The sequence below is a fragment of the Mobula birostris genome, chromosome 12 (assembly GCF_030028105.1).
Source record: "Mobula birostris isolate sMobBir1 chromosome 12, sMobBir1.hap1, whole genome shotgun sequence".
In the NCBI taxonomy this organism is placed as follows: domain Eukaryota; kingdom Metazoa; phylum Chordata; class Chondrichthyes; order Myliobatiformes; family Myliobatidae; genus Mobula; species Mobula birostris.
This window is the reverse complement of record NC_092381.1, coordinates 112833276-112856497: the sequence shown is the minus strand read 5'-3', so window position 1 is coordinate 112856497 and position 23222 is coordinate 112833276. Positions and strand designations below refer to the sequence as shown.

Genomic DNA, 23222 nt, shown 5'->3' with positions numbered 1-23222 from the left:
GAAGGTTGTTTCAACGCTCCACTTGATTAATTGACTGATTTTGCCTTAATTCCCATTAGTTTTACAAGTGTATATTGTAAGCATTGTACATTATACACTGTAAGCAATGCAAGAGAGGATATCAATTTTAGGAAATAGTTCTGTCATATTTTTCTTCATATCACACCCGGAATGTCGCAAAGGTTTTTTTTGTGTGTGTCTATTAGACACCGAAAAGACAAACTAAACCAGTGTTTACTAAAAAGGGCAAACTCTTTGCTCAACATCACAAATACTGAACAAATTAACCATTGCCAGCGAGTCAAAGGGGTGGTTTTCATTCCAGTGACCCAGGGCGCCGTCTACTGGTTGATCCTTCAATTGTTGAATCTGACACGATACAAGTTTCGCAATTTTCCATTTAAAGTTTTGTTTTAACCGATGAGCCACCCTTAACCCAGATTTATAAATCTCGAGTTAGTTCCACTTTCATGTCGCAGTTTCTTCCGACAACGTTGATACTTTCTCAACCTGCCCGGGAGTTTTGATCGTCCTAATCAAGTTGCCCATTTGCTTTCCTCCGTCACAGCAACTTGTGTGAAAGCTCTTCGAAATGGCTCGTACAAAGCAGACAGCTCGCAAATCCACTGGAGGCAAGGCCCCCCGGAAGCAGCTTGCGACCAAAGCCGCCCGCAAGAGCGCGCCTTCCACTGGTGGAGTCAAGAAACCACATCGTTACAGGCAGGTCCTTGCATTCTTTCCGGATCTTATGCAAATACAACGATTAGATTATGAATATGGACGTGGTAAAGATCAGCCACCTCTCTCAGACCTTCATACGGATATCAGAATCACGTTTAATATCACTGGCATGTGTTGTGAAATGTGTTTACTTTGTTGCAGCAGTACAGTGCAATACATGACAACTATAAAAAAAACAGAATTATAGTAGATATGTGTTAAATAAAAAAAGTAGTGAGGTAGTGTCCAAGGGTTCAGTGTCCATTCAGAAATCAGATGGCAGAGGGGAAGAAGCTGTTCCTGAATCGCTGAGTATGTGTCTTCAGCCTCCTGTACCTCCTCCCTGATGGTAGCAATGAGAAGAGGGTGAAGGGGGCCATTAATGATGGATGCTGCCTTTCTGCAGCATCGCTACTTGAAGATGTCCTGGATGCCAGGGAGGCTAGTACCCATAATGGAGCTGACTGAGTTTACAACTCTGCAGCTTACTACAATCCAATGCAGCAGCCCACCGCCACCCTTCCCCCATTCCAGACGGTGATGCCGCCAGCGAGAATGGCCTCCATTGTACATCTTCAGAAATTTTCATGTGTTTTAGGTGACAAACCAAATCTCCTCAAACTCCTAATGAAATATAGCCACCAACTTGCCTTCTTTGTAGCTGCATCAATATGTTGGGACCAGGTTAGGTCCTCAGAGATATTGACACCCAGGAACTTGAAATTGCTCACTCTTTCCACGTCTGATCCATCTATAAGGACTGGTGTGTGTTCCCTCATCTTACCCTTTCTGAAGTCCATAATCGCCTCTTTGGTCTTGTAATGTTAAGGGAGTAACATTAGGGCACTAACTATAACTTTAAACTTAGATGCATGGATTGTCAGATTATCACCTTCCTTTTTTTTAGATGTTTATGTGTTCAGTGTTGTGTCTGCTTCTGAATGCTAGATCCACAAATCGTCAACATTCTTTAGTGCAGCAAGTGGAGGGTAGGGAGGCACAATAATGTAGTGGTTAGCATACCATTTCATCAGCAGGGGTCAATGTAAGGAATTTATATGTAAGGAGTTTGTATGTTCTCCCCGTGACTGCATAGTTCTCCTCTTGGTGTTCAAGTTTCCACCCACAGTACAAATATGTATGGTCAGGGTTTGTAAGTTGTGGGTGTGCTATGTTGGTGACACTTGGTGGGCTGCATCCAGCACATCCTTGAATCTGTGTTGGTCATTGATGCAGATGACACATTTCATTGTATGTTTTGATGTACATGTAAGAGTACCAGTTAGCCTAACATCGGTGGTGGGGAAACTGCTGGAGTCAGTTATCAAGGATATGATAACAACACATTTGGAAAGCGGTGAAATCATCGGACAAAGTCAGCATAGATTTGTGAAAGGAAAATCATGTCTGACGAATCTCATAGAATTTTTTGAGGATGTAACTAGTAGAGTGGATAGGGGAGAACCAGTGGATGTGGTATATTTGGATTTTCAAAAGGCTTTTGACAAGGTCCCACACAGGAGATTGGTGTGCAAACTTAAAGCACACGGTATTGGGGGTAAGGTATTGATGTGGATAGAGAATTGGTTAGCAGACAGGAAGCAAAGAGTGGGAATAAACGGGACCTTTTCAGAATGGCAGGCAGTGACTAGTGGGGTACCGCAAGGCTCAGTGCTGGGACCCCAGTTGTTTACAATATATATTAATGACTTGGATGAGGGAATTAAATGCAGCATCTCCAAGTTTGCGGATGACACGAAGCTGGGTGGCAGTGTTAGCTGTGAGGAGGATGCTAAGAGGATGCAGGGTGACTTGGATAGGTTGGGTGAGTGGGCAAATTCATGGCAGATGCAATTTAATGTGGATAAATGTGAAGTTATCCACTTTGGTGGCAAAAATAGGAAAACAGATTATTATCTGAATGGTGGCTGATTAGGAAAAGGGGAGGTGCAAGGAGACCTGGGTGTCATTATACACCAGTCATTGAAAGTGGGCATGCAGGTACAGCAGGTGGTGAAAAAGGCGAATGGTATGCTGGCATTTATAGCAAGAGGATTTGAGTACAGGAGCAGGGAGGTACTACTGCAGTTGTACAAGGCCTTGGTGAGACCACACCTGGAGTATTGTGTGCAGTTTTGGTCCCCTAATCTGAGGAAAGACATCCTTGCTATAGAGGGAGTACAAAGAAGGTTCGCCAGATTGATTCCTGGGATGGCAGGACTTTCATATGAAGAAAGACTGGATGAACTGGGCTTGTACTCGTTGGAATTTAGAAGATTGAGGGGGGTTCTGATTGAAACGTATAAAATCCTAAAGGGATTGGACAGGCTAGATGCAGGAAGATTGTTCCCGATGTTGGGGAAGTCCAGAACGAGGGGCTACAGTTTGAGGATAAAGGGGAAGCCTTTTAGGACCGAGATTAGGAAAAACTTCTTCACACAGAGAGTGGTGAATCTGTGGAATTCTCTGCCACAGGAAACAGTTGAGGCCAGTTCATTGGCTATATTTAAGAGGGAGTTAGATATGGCCCTTGTGGCTACGGGGGTCAGGGGGTATGGAGGGAAGGCTGGGGCAGGGTTCTGAGTTGGATGATCAGCCATGATCATAATAAATGGCAGTGCAGGCTCGAAGGGCCGAATGACCTACTCCTGCACCTATTTTCTATGTTTCTATGTTTCTATAAAGCTAATCTTAATCTCTTCTCTGCATTGGGTGATTTGTGACCTATTGTGAGTTCCATTCAGGCATTGAAACTTGGTGGGAAGGCACAGTGTCACTTTGTCACCAAGCCAGTAAATATTGTCAGACTTGGAGAGGTCAGAGTGTCCAGAGTTACTACTAGAACTACACTATGCTAGAGACGATAGGGCCAGCACTGTGTATCCGAGTATGAATCATTTCAGCAAAAATGCTCTATCAGTAATACTGATTCACTGGTCCAGTGATTTGATTTACTCGCCTTTGACTCAAACAGAAATTGGAACCTGACTTTAAAATTCCCTGTGGGAATTCTGCCACCATTTTTTAAAAAACTAATATGATGTCGTCGTTGGAAAATCTTTCAGGATTCCTTTTAGTTTATTGTTTTCTGTTCTCTTTCTCCCTCATTAGTGAGAGACAGCCTGTTCAGATGTCAAGGTGTTGGAATGGACAGTAGTTTTTGATGGACTATAGATCATGGTCTCTTTGGGGGCTTTGCTATTGCTTGCATGGTGGGGTGAGGACTGATGTTTTTTGCTGGAACAGATGGGGGAGGGGAAGTTGATGCTTCGCTGCTGCTTATGCATGGCAGGGGAGGAGGGCTTTGGGGTTCTATAGTTTTTTGTCATTCATTCTTTGGGTTTTTTCCTCTGTGGATCTCTATGAAGAGTAAGGATTTCAAGTCGTATACTATATACTTTCCCTGTCATTAAATTGAACCATTGTTGGATTATGGTACCAGGACACTGGTGATCTTTTGATTTTGATGAGTGTTAGTGGCTAATTGACCAACAGGTCACAGCTCATGTCTAAACTGCTAAAGGCTGACTTCCTACAGTTGCCTTATGATTAGCAATAGGAGTCCTGGCTAACCTGAGCTGTTGTAAAACCCTCCGTGTCTGTTAGATCCCCACCTAGCTATTCTAATGCACAGGGTCAGGAAAAGCTGCAGAGGCTTGAAAGCTCAGCCAGCTTCATAGTGTGCACTGCCTCCTCACCGTCAAGGACATCTTCAAAAGGCATTGCCTCAAAAAGGAAGGTCCATCATTAGGGACCTCCACCACCCAAGACATGCCCTCTTCTCATTGCTACTGTCACAGGAGCCTGAAGATTCACACTCAGTGTTTTAGGAACAGCTTTTTCCCCTTCACTGAATGGACAATTAACCCATGAACACTACCTCACCATTTATCTTTTTTGCCTACTTTTTGCACTACTTACTCAATATATGACCTGGCTGGTGGCGTAGTGGCATCAGCGTTACACTTCCGGACGAAAGGTCCTGAGTTCGAATCCAGCCGGCTCCCCTGCACGCTTTCCATCCGTGCTGGGTTACGAGCTGGTGATCTCTTTGGAAAGTCACCCGGCAGAAGGCAATGGCAAACCACTGCTGTAACTTGTCTCGTACGTGGTTCCCCACTACGTCTGAGAAGCGTCCGCTAACTGGAGAAACTCCGGATGCAACGTACCTTTCCTTTTTTCACTCAATATGTATCTCTTATCATTTATAGTTTTTTATATATGCAATGTACTGTTGCTGCAAAACAATATGTTTCACAAATATGCCAATGATATTAATCCTGATTCTGATTCTAATACATTGCTGGCCAGTCTGTCACTTTCCCATGAATAAATCTATTATCAATTATCTAAGAAAGAAAGTGCTGGCATTGGAAGGAGTCCAGAGGAGGTTCATGAGAATGATCCCGGGAATGAAAGGGTTAATGTGTGAGGAGCTTTTGATGGCGCTGGGCCTGTACTTACTGAAGTTTATAGGAGTGAGGGGGCGTGTCTTTGAAACTTGGTAAATATTGAAAGGCTTAGATAGAGTGGATGTGGAGAGGATGTTTCCTATAGGGGGTGAGTCTAGGACCAGAGGACGCGGCCTCAGAATACAAGGACATTCTTTTAGAACAGAGTAAGGGGGATTTTTTTTTTAGCCAGAGAGTGGAATTCATTGCTATAGACGGCTGCAGAGGCCATGTTCTGGGTATATTTCAGGCAGTTAATTGATTCTTGATCAGAAACATAGAAAATTTACAGCACATTACTTTGGCTCACAATGTTGTGCCGACCATGTAACCTACTCTAGAATCTGCCTGGATTTTCCCAGCCGCATAGCCCTCTATTTTTTTAAGCTCCATGTACCTATCTAAGAGTCTCTTAAGAGACTTTATTGTATCTGCCTCCACCACCATTGTTGGCAGTGCATTCCATGCACCCACCACTCTCTTTGAGGATTCAGAGTAGATCAAAGAAATACAATAGAATCAATGAAAACTTGCACACAAAGCCTGACAAACAACCAAAATATGTTTAAGTAACAACATAAATATTCTGATGAAGAGTTGCAAACTCAAAATGTTTGCTGTACTTTTTACTCTAGAAGCTATTTGAGCTGGTGAGATTTTCCAGCATTTTCTATTAGCAACATGCAAAAAATGTTAGAGGAACTCAGCAGGTCTCGGAGCATCTGTGGAAATCAATAAAGAATGGATGTTTCAGGCTGGTACCCTTCTTCAGGGCTGGAAAGGAAGAAGGCAGAATAAAGAGGTGGACGAGGGAGGGAGGGAAAGGAGAATAGCTGGACGGTGGTAGGTGAAGTCAGTTGGGTGGGAAAGGTAAAAGGAATCCGCTAGGAGAGGACAGTATCCACAAAAGAAAAGGAAGAAGGAGGGGCATCAAGCAGCGGTGATAGGCAGGTGACAAAAAGAGGTAAGAGGCTAGAGTGCAAATAGAAGAGAGAAGGGATAGGATTAGTAAGAGCGTCAAAGGTTATGGGGCAAAGGCAGGAGAGTGGGGTTGAGAGGGATGATAAATCAGCCCTGATGGAATGGTGGAGCCAAATGTCCTAATTCTGCTCCTATGTCTATGGTATAAAAAGTGAGCTCTTTCAAAACTTTGCTACCTGTGTTCTAAGTCACATCAGGTCACCTTCACCCATGAGTCAAGAGTGAGTAGATGAATGTTGGCTCCCAGAAAAACAACATTTCAGTTTTGTATTGGATCTCTTCTCCAATTCTCTCCAACTATTCTCCTCTATCATAACTCCCAACCATTGAGTGCATCACAAGAAACACTGTCGCAGGAAAGCAGCATCCATCATCAGGAATCCCTACCATCAACTCTCTTCTTACTGCTGCCATCAGGAAAGATGGACAGGAGCCTTAGAACCCACACCAGATTCAGGAACAATTATTACCCCTCAACCATCAAGGTCTTGAACCAGAGTGGATAACTTCACTCACCCCATTATTAAAATGTTCCCATAGCACAATGGACTGGAATTGAAGGACTCTTCGTCTCCTGTTCTCATTATTGATTGCTTCTTTATTTATTATTGTCCTTTCTTGTTTTTGTCTTTGTTGTCTTCTACACTCTGGTTGAATGCCCTTGTTAGGCGGTCTTTCATTGATCCTGTTAGGGTTATTATTCTATAGATTTGTTGAGTATTGCCACAAGAAAATGAATCTCAGGGTTGTATGGTAAAGTAAGGAAATTTACTTTGAGCTTTGTTTTTTTTTAACTTCATCCTGCTTTGCAACTGCTCCCTTCAAATCTGGCTTCAAAGTAAATTTATTATCAAAGTACATATATGTCACCATTTACAGCCCTGAGATTTATTTGCTTACGGGCATACACAGTAAATCTAAGAAACACAATAGAATCAATGAAAGACCACAGCCAACAGGACAGACAAAGGAGCAAATACAAAATGAAAGAAATAATAATAAATAAGCAATAAACAATAATTTTTATTATTTATTTTTAATATTTAAAATTTTAATATTTACTATTGATTTGTAATCCAGGGAGCGCGAAGTGCAGAATCAAATATCGCTGTGATGATTGTACGCTCTAGTATCAATTGTTTGGCGACAATAAAGTATAAAGTATAAATATTGAGAACATGAGATGAAGATTCCTTGAAAGTGAATCCACTGGATGTGGGAACAATTCAGTGATTTTAACCCCTGTACGATTGTTGATTGTGCTCTCAACTGCTCAGTTGAAACTACAGGGAGAATTTTGTTGCACTGGAGAGGTTGCAGAAGAAATTCAGGATGTTGTTGTCTAGTTAGGAGGACTTGAGTTGTGAGTCATAGAAAAGTACAGCACGGAAACAGGCCCATTGGCCCATCTAGTCCATGCTGAACTATTTAAATTACCTACTCCCATTGACTTGCACCCAGACCTCAGCCCTTCATAACCCTAAAATCCATGCACCCAGGTATTTGTAATCCTCCACCATGTCCACACTGATCTATACCCCTCATGATCTTGTATACCTCTATCAAATCTCCCCTCAATCTTCTACATTCCAAGGAATAAAGTCACAGCAACATCCTTTTCTCTGTATTCTTTCAACCTCGTTTTTATCTTTCCTGTAGGTCGGTGCCCAAAACTGCAGTTACCCTTTAGGGGAGAGAGAGTGATATATATATATATATATATCTCAATCAACAATATATATATTTATATTGAGTGATGGATTGGATAAGTAGGTGCTGTTGGCCTTGGAGCGAAGGAGGACAAATAGTGGAGACATAGGAAAGGCAAATGAGATTAGTGTAGATGGGCAAAATGGTGGAAGTGGAAATGGTCAGGCAGATGGGCCCGTTTCTGTGCTTTGTGTACCAACTTCTTCACACTTCAATCCCACAAACCATTCAAAGTTAAAGAATTTGAAGGAAATTTGTTTTCAAAGTTTTCTTGCGTTGCGTTCACAGTAGAATAAAGAAACAATAGAATCAATGAAAAGCTGCACACAGGACTGACGGAACAACTAATTTGCAAATACAAAAACAAACAATAATAAATAAATGCATTAATGAATTAATGCCACAACATGAGTTGTCAGGTCCTTGAAAGTGAGTCTGTCGGTTGTGGAGTCAGTTCAGAGTTGAGGTGAGTGAAGTTATCCACGCTGGTTCAGGAGCCTGATGGTTGAAGGGTAATAACTGTTCCTGAACCTGGTGGAGTGGGACTCAAGGCTCCTGCACCTTCTTCCTGATGGCAGCGGCAAGAAGAGAGCATGGCCTGACTGGTAGGTGTCCTTCATGATGGATGCTGCTTTCTTGTGGTAGCACTTCATGTAGATGTGCTCAATACTGGGGAGTGTTAGCTTTTTGACCAAGATTCTGGCCATCTGTCTTAAATTTCCTCATGTGCCTTGTCATTTTTTAAAATGAAAATCTTGTGAATTGTTGTGGGTTGTTGTTGCTACATTAAAGTTGCTGTTAACGTTACTCTCTCTATGAATCCTTGTTGATAGTCTTTGGAATATGTCGTGAAATGTGTTTTGTGGCAGCAGTACAGTGCAATACATAAAACACTATAAATTACAATATGTAATATATATTTTTTATATATATAAATTAAATAAGAAGTGCAAAAAGAGGGGGGAAAATAGGGAGGTAGTGTACATAGATTCATAGCTCATTCAGAAATCTGATGATGGAGGAGAAGAAGCTGTTCCTAAAACATTTAGTGTGTGTCTGTTCAGGTTCCTTTACCTTGCCCTGATGGTAGTGAAGAGAAGAGGGCATGTCTTGGGTAATAGAGGCCCTTAATGATGGTGGCCACCTTTTTGAGGCAGCTCCTTTTGTAGAACACAAAACAGTATAAGCACAGCAGCAGGCTGTTCGGCCCACAATGCTTGTGTCTACCAGTTAAAAAGCAAATCAAAAACATCCAAACACTAATATCTCCTACCTTCACAATGTCCATATCCCTCCCATCTTTCATGTGTTTATCTCTTAAAAGCCTTTAATATATTTGACACTACCACCATACCAGGCAGTGTATTCCAGGCATTCATGACTCTAAGTAACAAAACTTACCCCTCACGTCCCTCTTGAACCTACCCACTCACACATTCAATGCATGCACTCTGATATTAGACATTTCAACACTGGGGAAAAAGGGTAGACAGGGAGTATCTAACTATGCCTCTCATAAACCAGCATTCAACACCATAATTCCATCCAGGCTTGACAGGAAGCTCAAAGACCTCGGCCTTGACCCTGCCTTGTGCAGCTAGATCCTGGACTTCCTGTCAGATTGCCGGCAGGTGCTAAGAGTGGGCTCCCTCACCTCCACCCCTCTGACTATCAACACAGGAACCCCTCAGGGCTATGTACTAAGTCCCCTCCTTTACTCCCTGTATATCCATGACTGTGTCGCCACCCACAGCTCTAAACTGCTAATTAAATTCGCTGATGACACTACATTGATTGGCCTAATCTCGAACAATAACGAGGTGGCCTACAGCGAAGATGTCATCTCCTTGACACAGTGGTGTCAAGAAAACAACCTCTCCCTCAATTTCGCAAAAACAAAGGAGCTGGTTGTGGATTACAGGAAGAATGGAGACAGGCTAACCCCGTTGACATCAATGGACCTGGGGTTTAGAGGGTAAACAGCTTTAAGTTCCTTGGCATCCACATCACCGAGGACCTCACGTGGTCTGTACACACCAGCTGTGTGGTGTAAAAGGCACAACAGCTCCTCTTTCACCTCAGATGTTCAAGGAAGTGTGGTATGGGCCCCTAAATCCTAAGAACTTTCTAAAAGGGCATAATTGAGAGCATCCTGACTGGCTGCATCACTGCCTGGTATGGGAATTGTACCACCTTTAATTGCAGGACTCTGCAGAGAGTGGTGCGGACAGCCCAGCACATCTGTAGTTGTGAACTTCCCATGATTCAGGACGTTTAGAAAGACAGGTGTGTAAAAAAGGCCCAAAAAATCATTGAGGACCTGAGTCACACCAATCACCATCTATTCCAGCTGCCACCGTCCGGGAAATGGTACCGCTGCATAAAAGCCAGGACCAGCAGACTCTGGGACAGCTTCTTCCACCGGAATATCAGACTGGTTAATTCACGCTGCTTAGAGTGTATTCCTTTGTTACATTGACTGTTCTATTTATTGTAAATTATCATAAATTACTATGATTTCACATTTAGACAGAGACGTAACGTAAAAATTTTTACTCCTCGTGTATGTGAAGGATGTAAGAAATTCAATTCAACCTCTATCATCTCTCCTTAGCCTCCGCAAGAGAAAACAGTCCAGGTTTATCCAGCCTCTTGTGATAGCACATGCCCTCTTAACCAGGCACTTTCTGGTAAACCTCTTCTGCACCATCTCCAAAGCCTGAACATCATCCTGTAGTCGAGCAACCAGAACTGTACGCAATACTTCAGATGTGACCTAACAAGAGTTCCAACATAACCTCTTGACTTTTGAACTCAGTGCCTCGACTAAAGCAAGCATTCCATAAGCTGCCTTAGCCACCCTATCAACCTGTGTAAGAGCTATGAACTTGGATCCACCTCTACATCCGTCCTATAGTGAGGTGACCAGAACTGAACACAGTATTCCAAGTAGGGTCTAACTAAGGTCTCCTATAGCTTTAACATTACCTCACTGCCCTTAAATTCATCCCATGGTTGATGAAGGCCATCACACAATATGCCTTCTTAACAACACTACCATCCTGCGCAGCAGCTTTGAGTGTCCTTTGGAGACAGAACCTAAGATCTTGCTAACCTCCATGCTGCCCAGAGTCTGACCATTAATATGATATTCTGTCTTCAAATTTGACCTACTGAAATGAACTACTTCACATTTACCTGGGTTGAACTCCATCTGCCACTTCTCAGCTCAGTACAGCATCCTATCGATGTCCCACTGTAACCTCTGACAACCCTCCAGACTATCCACAATACCCTCAGCCTTTGTGTCATCAGCAAACTTACTAACCCACCTGTCTACTTCATCCAGGTCATTTATAAAAATCACAAAGAAGAGGGGACATAAAACAGATCCCTGCAGAACGCCACTGGTCACTGACCTTCATGTAGAATACGAAACATCTACAACCACCCTTTGCCTGCTGTGGCAAGCCAATTCTGGATCTATAAAGCAAGGTCTCCTTGGATCCCATGCCTCCTTACTTTCTAAATGAGCCTTGCATGATATACTACATCCACTACTCTACTTTCATCAATGTGTTTTGTTACATCCTCAAAGAATTCAGTCAGGCTCTTAAGGCCTTGACAAAGCCATGCTGACTATCCCTAATCAGATTATGTCTCTCCAAATGCTCATAAATTTTGCCTCTCAGGATCTTCTCCAACAACTTGTCCACCACTGAAGTGAGACTTAGTGGTCTATAATTTCCTGAGTTACCTCTACTCCCTTTCTTGAACAAGGGAACAACATTTGCAACCTTCCATTTCCTCTGGTACTTCTCTCATCCCTATTGATGATGCAAAGATCATCACCAGAGGCTCAGCAATCTTTTGCCTCACTTCCCACAGTAGCCTGGGGTATATCTTGTCCGGTCCTGGTGACTTATCTAACTTAATACCTTTCAAAAGCTCCAGCACTTCCTCTATCTTAATGTCTATACGCTCAAGCACTTTATTCCACTGTAAGTCATCCCCACAATTGCCAAGGTCCTTTTCACTGGTGAATACTAAAGTAAAGTATTCATTAAGTACCTACTTGGTCCTATTCTCACATACATGTACAATGCCTTGGGGTTTTCTCCTAGCTTTCCTAATTTCATTTTTAAGCTCCTTCCTGGCACCCTTGTAATTTTCTAGAGCTCTAACATTACCTAGTTTCTTGAATTTTTCGTAAGCTTTTCTTTTCTTCATAACTAAATTTTCTACATCCTTTGTACACCATGGTTCTTTTACCTTACCATTCTTTTCCTGCATCAATGGAACATACCTATGCAGAATGCCATGCAAATGGTCCCTGAACATTTGTTACATTTCTGCCGTGCATTTCCCTGAGAGCATCTGCTCTCAATTTATGTTCCCAAGTCTTGCCTAATAGCATCATATTTCCCCCTACCCTAATTAAATGTTTTCGCAAATTGTCTGCTCCTAACCCTCTCCAGCATTATGATAGGAGATAGAGTTGTAATCACTACCTCCAAAATGCTCTCCCGTCGAGAGATATGACACCTGTCCAGGTTTATTTTCCAATACTGGATCAAGTACAGCCTCTCCTCTGGCTGGCTTATCTACATACTGCTTTAGGAAACCATCCTGAACACACCTAACAAACTCCATCCCATCTAAACCCCTTTCCAGTCAATATTAGTAAAGTTAAAATCACCCGTCGCAACAACCCAATTATTATTGCACCGTTCCAGAATCTGCTTGCGTATCTGTTCCTTGATGCCTCTGTTACTATTGGAGGGTCTGTAAAAAAAAACACCCAGTACAGTTATTACCCCCGTCCTGTTTCTGACTGCCACTTACGATGACTCAGTAGACAATCACTCCATGACTTCCTCCTTTTCTGCAGCCCTGATACAATCCCTGATTAGCGATGACATAACCCCATCTCTTTTGTCTTTCTCCCTGTCCTTTTTGAAACACTCAGCAACCATTTCTGCCCCTGAGACATCCAAGTCTCTGTAATGGCCACAACTCATTGTTCCACGATTTGATCCACACTCTTAAGTTCATCCACCTTGTTTATGATACTCCTTGCCTTAAAATAGATACATCTCAAACCATCTAGCTCTACTTGTGTGCCAACGGTCCCATCCTCTACCGCTTCACTTTCAAAGGAACAGTATGATCTCAGTCAACACACACAAAATGCTGGTGGAATGCAGCTGACCAGGCAGCATCTATAGGAAGAAGTACAGTCGACAATTCGGGTTGAGACCCTTTGTCAGGACTAACGGAAAAAAGAGATAGTAAGAGATTTGAAAGTGGGGAGGGGGAGGGGGAGACCTGAAATGATAGGAGAAGACAGGAGGGAGAGGGATGAAGCCAAGAGCTGGGAAGTTGATTTGCAAAAGGGATACAAGGCTGGAGAAGGGCAACAACACCTTCTGTTCTGTCTGTCTGGGTAGCCTCCAACCTGATGGCATGAACATTGATTTTTCTAACTGCTGTTAATGTCCCTCCTCCCCTTCTTACCCCATCCCTAATTTTTTTTCTTCTTTTCTCTCTTTCCCTCTCACAATAATTCCTTGCCTGTTCTCCATCTTCCTCTGGTGCTCCCCTCCCCCTTTCCTTCTTCCAAGGCCTTCCGTCTTATGATACTCCCCCTTCTCCAGCCTTGTATCCCTTTTGCAAATCAACTTCCCAGCTCTTGGCTTCATCCCTCCCCCTCCTGTCTCCTCCTATCATTTCGGGTCTCCCCCTCCCCCTCCCACTTTCTAATCTCTTACTATCTCTTTTCTCTGTTAGAACTGACGATGGGTCTCAACCCGAATTGTCGACTGTACTTCTTCCTATAGATGCTGTCTGGCCCGCTGCATTCCACCAGCATTTTGCGGGTGTTGCTTAAACTTCCAGCATCTGCAGATTTTCTGGTGTTTGAGTATGGTCTCAGTGTTGGGAATTGTTGCAGAAGTTTTAGTTATTAATTTTTTATTTAGAGACACAGTGCAAAGCAGTGCAATGAGCTTTCTGTCGCCCGGCAACCCACTGATTTGACCCAAGCCTAATCACGGGACAGTTTAACTATGACCTATTAACCTACTAACCGGTACGTTTCTGGACTGCGGGAGGAAACCGGAGCACCCAGAGGAAACCCACATGCTTCATGGGGAGGACGTACAAACTTTCTAACAGAGGATGCCGGAATTGAACTCCGAACTCCAATACCTGAACTGTAATAGTATCGTGCTAACCACTACACTACCGGTTTTCTTCTTTGCTTGAAAATTTGTTGGATTAGCTCCACAAGCTGGTTGTCTTTTCATGTTGTTAAGTAGCTGCAGCCAACTCAAAGTTCAAAGTAAATTTATTATCAAAGTACATATATGTCATCATATACAACCCTGAGATTCTTTTTTGCAGACATTCACTGCAGAACAAAGAAATATAATAGAATCAGTGAAAAACTACGCGCAAAGACTGACAAGCAACCAATATGCAAAAGAAGACAAACTACAAATACAAAAAAAAGTAAATAAATAATACTGAGAACATGAATTGTAAAGTCATTGAAAATGAATCCCTAGGTTGTGATCAGTGATCAGTGATCAGTCCAGTGTTGTGGTGGGTAAAGTTATCCAGCAATATTTCAGCAGTAGGTCATAACTCATGACTAATCTGATTCATTGTCCAACCATGTATATCCATCTTTCTCAGAGCACCTGATGAAGCAAAGTTTTTGTAAAATCAAAAAGGACCTGTTGGAGTTTTTAAAATTCTCGATATTATGCAAGCCATTCTGTCAGCAGAAGAACTATTTAGGCTAACTCCACTTTACAGCTCTCAATCTCTTTCCTTGTAAGTATAAAGTGTTCATGCAGGGATCTTTAATCCTCAGGTGAAAACATTATCCTCTAATCCTTCTATGAGTGATGTTAGTCTGCGCCCCCAATTATTGACCTCAGAACATTTCTCTTTGCAAATTTCAAAGTGAATTTATTTTCAAAGTACACGTATGTCACCGTATACAACCCTGAGATTCATTTTCTTGTGGGCATATGCAGTAAATCCAAGTAACAGAATAGGATTTTTGAAAGTTAAGTCCATAAATTGTAGGAACAGTTCAATAATGGGGTAAGTGAAGTTATTTGCAGTGCTTCAAAAGGCTAATGGTTGAGGGTTAATAATTGTTCCTGAGCCTGGTGGTGTGAATCCCAAGGCATCTGTACCTTCTTCCTGATGGTAGCTGTGTGCAAAGATCAGAGTCTGGCTGTTGGGGGTCCTTGATGATGGAAGCTGCTTTCCTGCAACAGCACTCTGCTTAGATGTGCCCAGCGGTGAGGAGGGCTTTACTCTTGATGGACTGGGTTGTATCCATTACTTTTTATAGGATTTTCCGTTCAAGGGATTTGGTGTTTCCATACCAGGCGGTGATGCAACCAATCAATATACTCTCCACTGTACATCTATGGAATTTTGTCGAAGTTTTAGTTGCCTTGCTGAAGCTTCATTAACTTAAGGAAGTAGAGGTGCTACCATGCTTTCTTTCTAATTGCACTTGTGTGTTGGGCCCAGGACAGGTCCTCTGAAATGATAACACTGAGGAATTTAAAGTTGCTGACCCTCTCCACCTCTGATCCCCTGATGAGGACTGGTTCGTGGACCACTATTTTCTTCCTTCTGAAGTCAATAATCAGCTCCTTGGTCTTGAAGACATTGAGTAGGAAGTTGTTGTGGCACCACTCAACCATATTTTCTATGCTAATTTGTCACCACCGTTGATTCGGACCACAACAGTGGTGTCATCAGCAAACCTGAATATGGCGTTGGAGCAGTGTTTAGTCACACAGTAGAGCGAGTAGAACAGGGGTCTAAGCACACTACCTTGTGGTACACTTGTGCTGATGAAGATTGTGGAGAAAAACTGATTGTCTTGATACTTAGCCTTGGTTGGTATTCTGTGTCTCACGTCCTCCTGTTTCTTTACACTGTTTAGACAAATAATGATGGGTTTCCATATTTCTAGATGACGTAGGAGGCCATTCCACTAATTGAGTTGATGGCAGTTCACAGGACAACCCTGTTCCCTTAGTAAATTCCTCTTCATAGATCTATCCCTCACTTATGTACTATGGATAATCTGCAGTGGCGAGTTACTTCGCAACTCGCATGTCTTTGCGATGTGAGAGGAAACTGGAGCAACCAGAAGAAAACCGTGCAGTCGATAAGACATAGGAGCAGAATTAGGCCATTTGGCTCATCGAGTCTGCTCTGCTAGTCCATCATGGCTGATTTATTATTCCTCTCAATCCCATTCTCCTGCCTTTTCCCTATAACCTTTGACACCTTTACTAATCAAGAAGCTATCAAACTCCACTTTAAATGTATCCAATGACTTGGCTTCCACAGCCATCTGTGGCAACGAATTCCAGATTCACCACCCTCTGGCTAAAGAAATCCTTCCTCATCTCTGTTCAGGACAGAGCCTGTGAAATTATAACACCACCTTTGACACACAGTGAGGACAGGCTCATGGACCTCTGGTTTCCTCCTCCTGAAGGCTACAGTCAGTTCTTTGGTTTTGCTGACATTGAGTGAGAGGTTGTAGTTGTGGCCACCACTCAGCCAGATGTTTCAGTCTCTCCCCTATATGTTGATTTGTCACCAATTTTGACAGTGACAGTGGTGTCATCAGCAAACTGAAGTATGGCATTGGAGCTGTGCTTAGCCAAGTGTAAAGAGAGTAGAGCAGGGGGCTAAACACACAGCCTTGTGGTGCATCTGTGCTGATGGAGATGTTGTTGCCAATCTAAACTGACTGGGGTCTGCAAGAGAGGAAATCGAAGATCCAGTTGCACAGGTACTGAGGCCAAGGTCATGAAGCTTATTGATTAGTTTTCACAATTTTCAAAATCAAAAGTTGATGTAGAGGCAGTATAGAAGTAGTTTTTGGTTGGTTTTGTATATGTTAAGGAAATGTGAATGATTTTAAAGCTGTTGCTAAGTGTCTGCTCAAGTTGATGGGTTAATTAATTTCCAGAATAAATTCTTAATAGAAGTCCATGCCAAAATCAGCTTGGAAACTGCAGAACAAAGCTCTAAAGTTCACCTTGCCTTTACAGGGCTTCCCAACCGGGGGTCCAAGGACCCCTTGCTTAAAGGTACTGGTCGATGGCATAAAAAAGGTTGGGAACCCCTGCTCTAAAAGCTGCTGAGACCAGTTATATACTGTGGGAGACTCTTCATGGGTAAAAATACAATGGATTGCCGAACTAATACAGCTGGGAGAGGGACCAGGTATCATCCAGTTGAATGCCAGTGCAGAATTATGATGATCAGTAGCCATTAGTTCTGAACTTTTGGACAAGTTGAATGTTTTTCTTGTCGACAGAATGTCCATACAAATCTTTTAAAGTTAATAGGTAATTTCTTTTTCAACTAGGCCTGGGACTGTGGCTTTGCGTGAAATCCGGCGATACCAGAAGTCCACAGAGTTGCTGATCAGGAAGCTTCCTTTCCAGCGTCTAGTGCGTGAAATCGCACAGGACTTCAAAACTGACCTGAGGTTCCAGAGTGCTGCCATTGGGGCTCTGCAGGTGAGCTCTTCAACTCAGTGTCCCATCCTTCTCTGCTGCACTGTCTGCTTCCATGCGTATTCTTGCTGTCCCAGTCTGAAAATCTTTCCCTTTGAATTGCACGTTATGGACACTTACCCACCCTGCAAACTGCCTTTTTCAAAATCTCCCTTCTGAAAGCGCCTTAGGGCTATTAAAACAAAAACTTCACAACAACTTAAAATTTTCTTCACCTAGGCAGTTAATCTGATCAACCATTTTAGTTAGGGCCCTCCCCGCCCCCTCTATATATTACCTCAGTTGCTGTGCTGCAGACACTTTAAACCAGCTTTTATGATGCTGCTTATACTAAATATATGCTGGTACACGTAAATGTATATGGTCAATAGAGTTGATCCTTGAGGTAGGGACTCAGGTGTGATCCCTCAGCTTTGCAGAGTGACTTTAAATTTCTAAATCATGGGTTCCCAACCTGGGGTTCACGGACTCCTCGGTTAATGGTAGGGGTTCGTGGCATAAACAAAGGTTAGAACCCCTGTTCTAAATGGGTGCATGTTGGGTAAAGTTACCCCAGGTCCCTTTGCTTCATGTCAAAATACTCAAAGGAAAGTTCAAGCATGAGGACAGGATTGGGATTAATTGTAGTCAGGTAGTTTACCAACATTTATTGAACCCAAATACAAAGATTCCTACTTTGACCTCAACGGATGGGAAGATTAGCATGTACTATCCTAATTTACAAATTGGGGGAAAAAATTACTGCAGATGCTGGAAATGTGAAGTAACAAACAGAAATCTGTTTTCTTGTTTATTTATTGATTGAGATACAGCGCAGAATAGACCCTTCTAGCCCTTTGAGCCATGCCACCCAGCAATTCCCTGATTTAATCCTAGTCTAATCACAGGACAATTTAGAATGATCAATTAACCTACTGACCGGTACGTCCTTGTGGGAGGAAACTGGAACACCCAGAAGAAACCCATGCGGTCACGGGGGGAACGTACAAGCTCCTTAGTAGTAGTGGCAGGTATTGAGCCCAGGTCGCTGGTACTGTAAAGCATTGTGCTAATCACTTCGCTGCTATGCCGGAACCATTAAACAAGTTGTGCTGCTTCTGTAGAAAGAAAAGTAGAGATAATGTTTTATGTCAGTCTTTCATTAGAACTGGGAAAGTTAGAAATGAATACACAGTTGACGTCTTGGGATGCTTGTTTAGTCTGTTCCATAGATGCTGAATGAAATGCTGTTCCTCTAGCATTTTATGTGTTTGGCTCTGGATTTCCAGCATCTGCAGAATCTCTTGAGTAAAAATGTTCCAGGCCTAAGAATGGGGTGAATTTGATGGGCCACGTGATCTTTTAGCTCATTATTATGAGTTAGACATATTAAGACATTGGAGTAGAACTTGGCCATTTGGCCCATCAAGTCTACTCCACCATTTAATCATGGCTGTTACTTTTTTTTTCTCCTTCCTCAACCCCACTCCCTTTGATGTCGTGTCCAATCAGGAACCTATCAAGCTCTGCCTTAAATACACCCAACAACCTGGCCTCCACAGCTGCCTTTGGTAATAATTTCCACAAATTCACCACCCTCTCACTAGAGAAATTACTTTGCATCTCTGTTTTAAATGGACGCCCCTCTATCCTGAGGCTGCGCCCTTTTGTCTAGACCTCTGCTCCATGGGAAACATCCTTTCCACATCTACTCTGCCCAGGCCTTCCAACATTTGAAAGGTTTCAATGAGATCCCCCCTCACCCTTCTAAATTTGGCAAGTACAGACCCAGACCCAAATGTTCCTCGTATGATGACCCTTTCATTTCCAGAATCATGCTTATGAACCTCCTCTGAACCCTTTCCAATGCCAGCTTATCTTTTCTTAGATGAGGAGCCCATAACTGTTCATGATATCCAAGGTGAGGCCTCACCAGTGCCTTATAACACCTCAGCATCACAACTCCGCTCTTATATTTTAGACCTCTTGAAATGAATGCTAGCGTTGCACTCTACCTGCAAGTTAACCTTTAGAGTGTTCTGCACAAGGACTCACAAGTCCCTTTGCATCTCAGATTTTTGGTTTTTCTCCCCGTTTAGAAAATAGTCTGCACATTTATTTCTACCATGACCATGCGTATTCCAACATTGTATTTCATTTGCCACTTTCTTGCCCATTCTTCTAATCTGTCTAAATCCTTCTGCAGCCTACCTGTTTCCTCAACACTACCTGCCCCTCCACCAATCTTCATATCATCCTTAGCTACACTGAGGTATTGTTGAATCCTGATACTTTAGTGATCCAAAGATAAAGAATGAGGCATAAAACTTGTTGCCTATAGCCATTTTATTAAATTTACAAGAATGGGAAATGAATGAGAGAGGTGAAAAGACAAAGGGGAAAAAGCAGTTGTGGTCATCTCATACAAAATTTCTGGTAATAGTTAACTTTCTGCCCATTACACTGCTGTCATTTAGGGCAGCAGTGAAAGTCCTGCATCTCGGGTGATGTTCAGGGCTTCCTTCAGCATGTCAGTAGCTTCCTCTTGGTTTTCACTACTGTCAGTCACACAAGTCCTGGGTGGAGACTCGGGAATACAGTCACACTCAGATGTCGAAGAACTCTTCACTGCTGTTTCTGAAACAGTTTTGTTTGACCAGTCAGGGTTGTTAGCCCTGAGCTGCGGGACTGACTGATGGACCACTCTTGGTCTGGGCCTCTACCCTTTGACTTCTCTACCAAGAGCCAAAGGATAAAGCCCTGACTCCAGCCAACATCGCTCTCTGGGTCATTGAGGCATGCAAGCCTTCAAACCATGACAAGGTTGTGGTCCTCTTGGAGGCCCAGTGATAACAATTAACCTGTAAAATAGCGAGATTTAAGTGGTGTGACACCTGCTACTGAAAACTAAAGTTTCTAGAAAAATACAGAAGCAACTGTACTGTAATTGCTGGAAAATTCATTGAACAGTTACATGTATATAGGTGATTACATAAAATTACGACAAACATAGGTAGGTCTACACCCCAATCCAACAGTATTAAGAGGTAACTATCCAGTGTGTGATCATGTCACACACAGTTTGGAAGATTCCTTTTTAAATAAAATAATGGATCAATTGCAGGGTTGTCTTGAAATTGTATTTGCTCCCAGATCTCTCTTTTGGTTTTAAGTGTTTTGTGAATACTTGTTCAAAAATTCAAAGTAAAATTTATTATCAAACTACATATTCAGGGGTGTATATGTAGTTTGTGAACCCTGTAGAATTTTCTCTATTTCTGCATAAATATAACCTAAAGTGTGATCAAATCTTCACGTTAAGTCGTAAAATTAGATAAAGAGAACCAAATAAATAAATAACACAAAAAACATTGCATTTGTTTATTTATTTCTTGAGAAAAATGATCCCATATTACTTGTATTTGTTGGGAAAAAGTGTGAACCTCTGTGGTAACACACAGAAAATGCTGAAGGAACTCAGCAGACCAGGCAGCATTTATAGGTAAGAGTACAGTCGACATTTTGGGCTAAGACCCTTCAGCAGGACTGGAGGGTGAAAAAGATGAAGTGGGGGAAGGTTAGAGAGAAACATAGGATGATGAGTGAAACCGGGAAAGGGAGGGATGAAGTAAAGGGCTGGGAATTTGATTGGTGAAAGAGATACAGGGCTGGAGAAGGAGGAATCTAATAGGAAAAGACAGAAGGCCATGGAGGAGCGCCAGAGGGAGGCAATGGGCAGGCAAGGAGTTGAGGTGAGAGAGGAAAAAAGGGATAGGGGATGGTGAAGGAGAGCATGGGGGCAATTACTGGAAGTTCGAGAAATTGATGTTCATGCCATCAGGTTGGAGACTACCTAGGTGGAATATAAGGTGTTCTTCCTCTAACCTGAGTGTGGGCTCATCGTGACAGTGGAGGAGGCCATGGATTGACATATTGGAATGGGAAGTGGAATTAAAATGGAGACCCCGCTTCTTTTGGCGGACAGAGCATGGGTGCTCAGTGAAGCAGTCTCCCAATCTATGTTGGGTCTTGTCGATATACAGGAGGCCACACCAGGAGCGCCGGATACAGTATATAACCCCAACAAACTCATGGGTGAAGTGGCGCCTCACCTGGAAGGACTGTTTGGAACCCTGATGGTAGTGGGGGGGGGGGGTGTAGGGGCAGGTGTAGCATTTGTTCCGCTTGCAAGGATAAGTGCCAGGTGGGAGACCAGTGGGGAGGGAACCTCTGTGGTAATGTCTTCTACAAAAGCTGGTTGGTACCTGGTGGTGTGTGGTCACTATCGTCATACCCCCCTTATAAAAGTTCAAAGTAAATGTTATTATCAAAGTACATCTATGTCACTATATTTAAAGGCATCTGTTAGTTTGCGAGACCATGGATCTGCGCCTAGAAAGTCTTCACTCTGCAGGGCGCAGGCCTGGGCAAGGTTATATGGAAGACCGGCAGTTGCCCATGCTGCAAATCTCCCCTCTCCACGACACCAATGTTGTCCAAGGGAAGGGCGTTAGGACCCATACAGCTTGGCACCAGTGTCCTTGCTGAGCAATGTGTGATTAAGTGCCTTGCTCAAGGACACAATACGCTGCCTCGGCTGGGGCTCAAACTCACGACCTTCAGATCACTATATACTACCCTAAGATTCATTTTTCTGCAGGCATACTCAACAAATCTAAGGAATAGTAACTATAACAATCGATGAAAGATCAACCAGAGTGCAGAAGACAACAAACTGTGCAAATGCAAATACAAATAAATAGCAATAAATAACAAGAACATGAGATAACAAAATAAAGAGTTCTTAAAAGTGACTTTTTTGATTGTAGGAACATTTCAAAAGATGGGGCAAGTGAGCATAGTTATCCCCTTTTGTTCAAGAGTCTGGTGGTTGAGAGGTAGTAACTGTTCTTGAACCTGGTGGTGTGGGTCCTCAGGCTCTTGTACCTTCCACCTGATGGCAGCCATTGAGAAGAGAGCACGGCCTGGGTGGTGAGGATCTCTAATGATGGTGTACTGAATTAAGTCGTGTATGTATAATTGTGGGTGGAGCTGTGGGGCTGGTTAGAGGGGTTAAACCATGTGATTAAAAACAACAGAGCATCTACTTTCCTCTCTTTGTCTCTGCAGGAAGCCAGTGAGGCATACCTGGTTGGTCTGTTTGAGGACACCAACCTGTGTGCTATCCACGCCAAACGCGTTACCATTATGCCGAAGGACATACAGCTGGCCCGCCGTATCCGAGGGGAGCGTGCTTAAAAACGAAAGAGACAAAAAGAAAAATCATGTTTTACCGTGGGTCTTCTGTATTATTAGTAAAGGCTATCTTTTTTTTTCCTTATTCATAGTAGGCTACATCATCTGAGCATATAATCTTGATTGTTTCAAAAAAGAGGTTTAGGTCTCCTGTATTTGTATGTCCCAAAAAAACTTTGTTGAAATGTTAACTAACTTTCAGTGGTGTTTTTTGTAAAATTCGTTTTTCATACCAGCAAGCAATTAAAAAAAGGGAGAATTTATACAATACAAGGTTTTGTAACAAAACCCAATTTACAACTCAGTACAGTGGGCAGGGAAGCACATGGACCTGCTTTCTATTAGCAATCTGTAAGATATTCATACAGATCACTATGCATTTTTGTGTGTGTTTTTTTCACTTATATTTGATAATTCTGCATTCTAGGGATAGGCATAATGATTTTTTTTTCCTGTTTCAATATTATGTGTCACAAAATGTTTGATTTTGATCTTTGTAATTTCAAAATTTTCCCATGAAAAATAATATTAAATAGATACAGAAAAAGAA

The 23222-nt window shown here is 42.6% G+C and overlaps 1 protein-coding gene across 1 annotated transcript in view; it reads left to right on the top strand.

The window, feature by feature from the left end:
* Positions 1-23222, top strand: part of h3f3c (H3 histone, family 3C) — a 24924-nt gene extending 1702 nt beyond the window's left edge. Inside the window, exons 2-4 of the mRNA XM_072274504.1 lie at positions 569-720; positions 17287-17440; positions 22547-23222. Of these exons, the coding sequence (XP_072130605.1) occupies positions 593-720; positions 17287-17440; positions 22547-22675 (411 nt within the window). The 5' untranslated portion in view covers positions 569-592 and the 3' untranslated portion in view covers positions 22676-23222. The remainder of the gene's footprint in view (positions 1-568; positions 721-17286; positions 17441-22546) is intronic.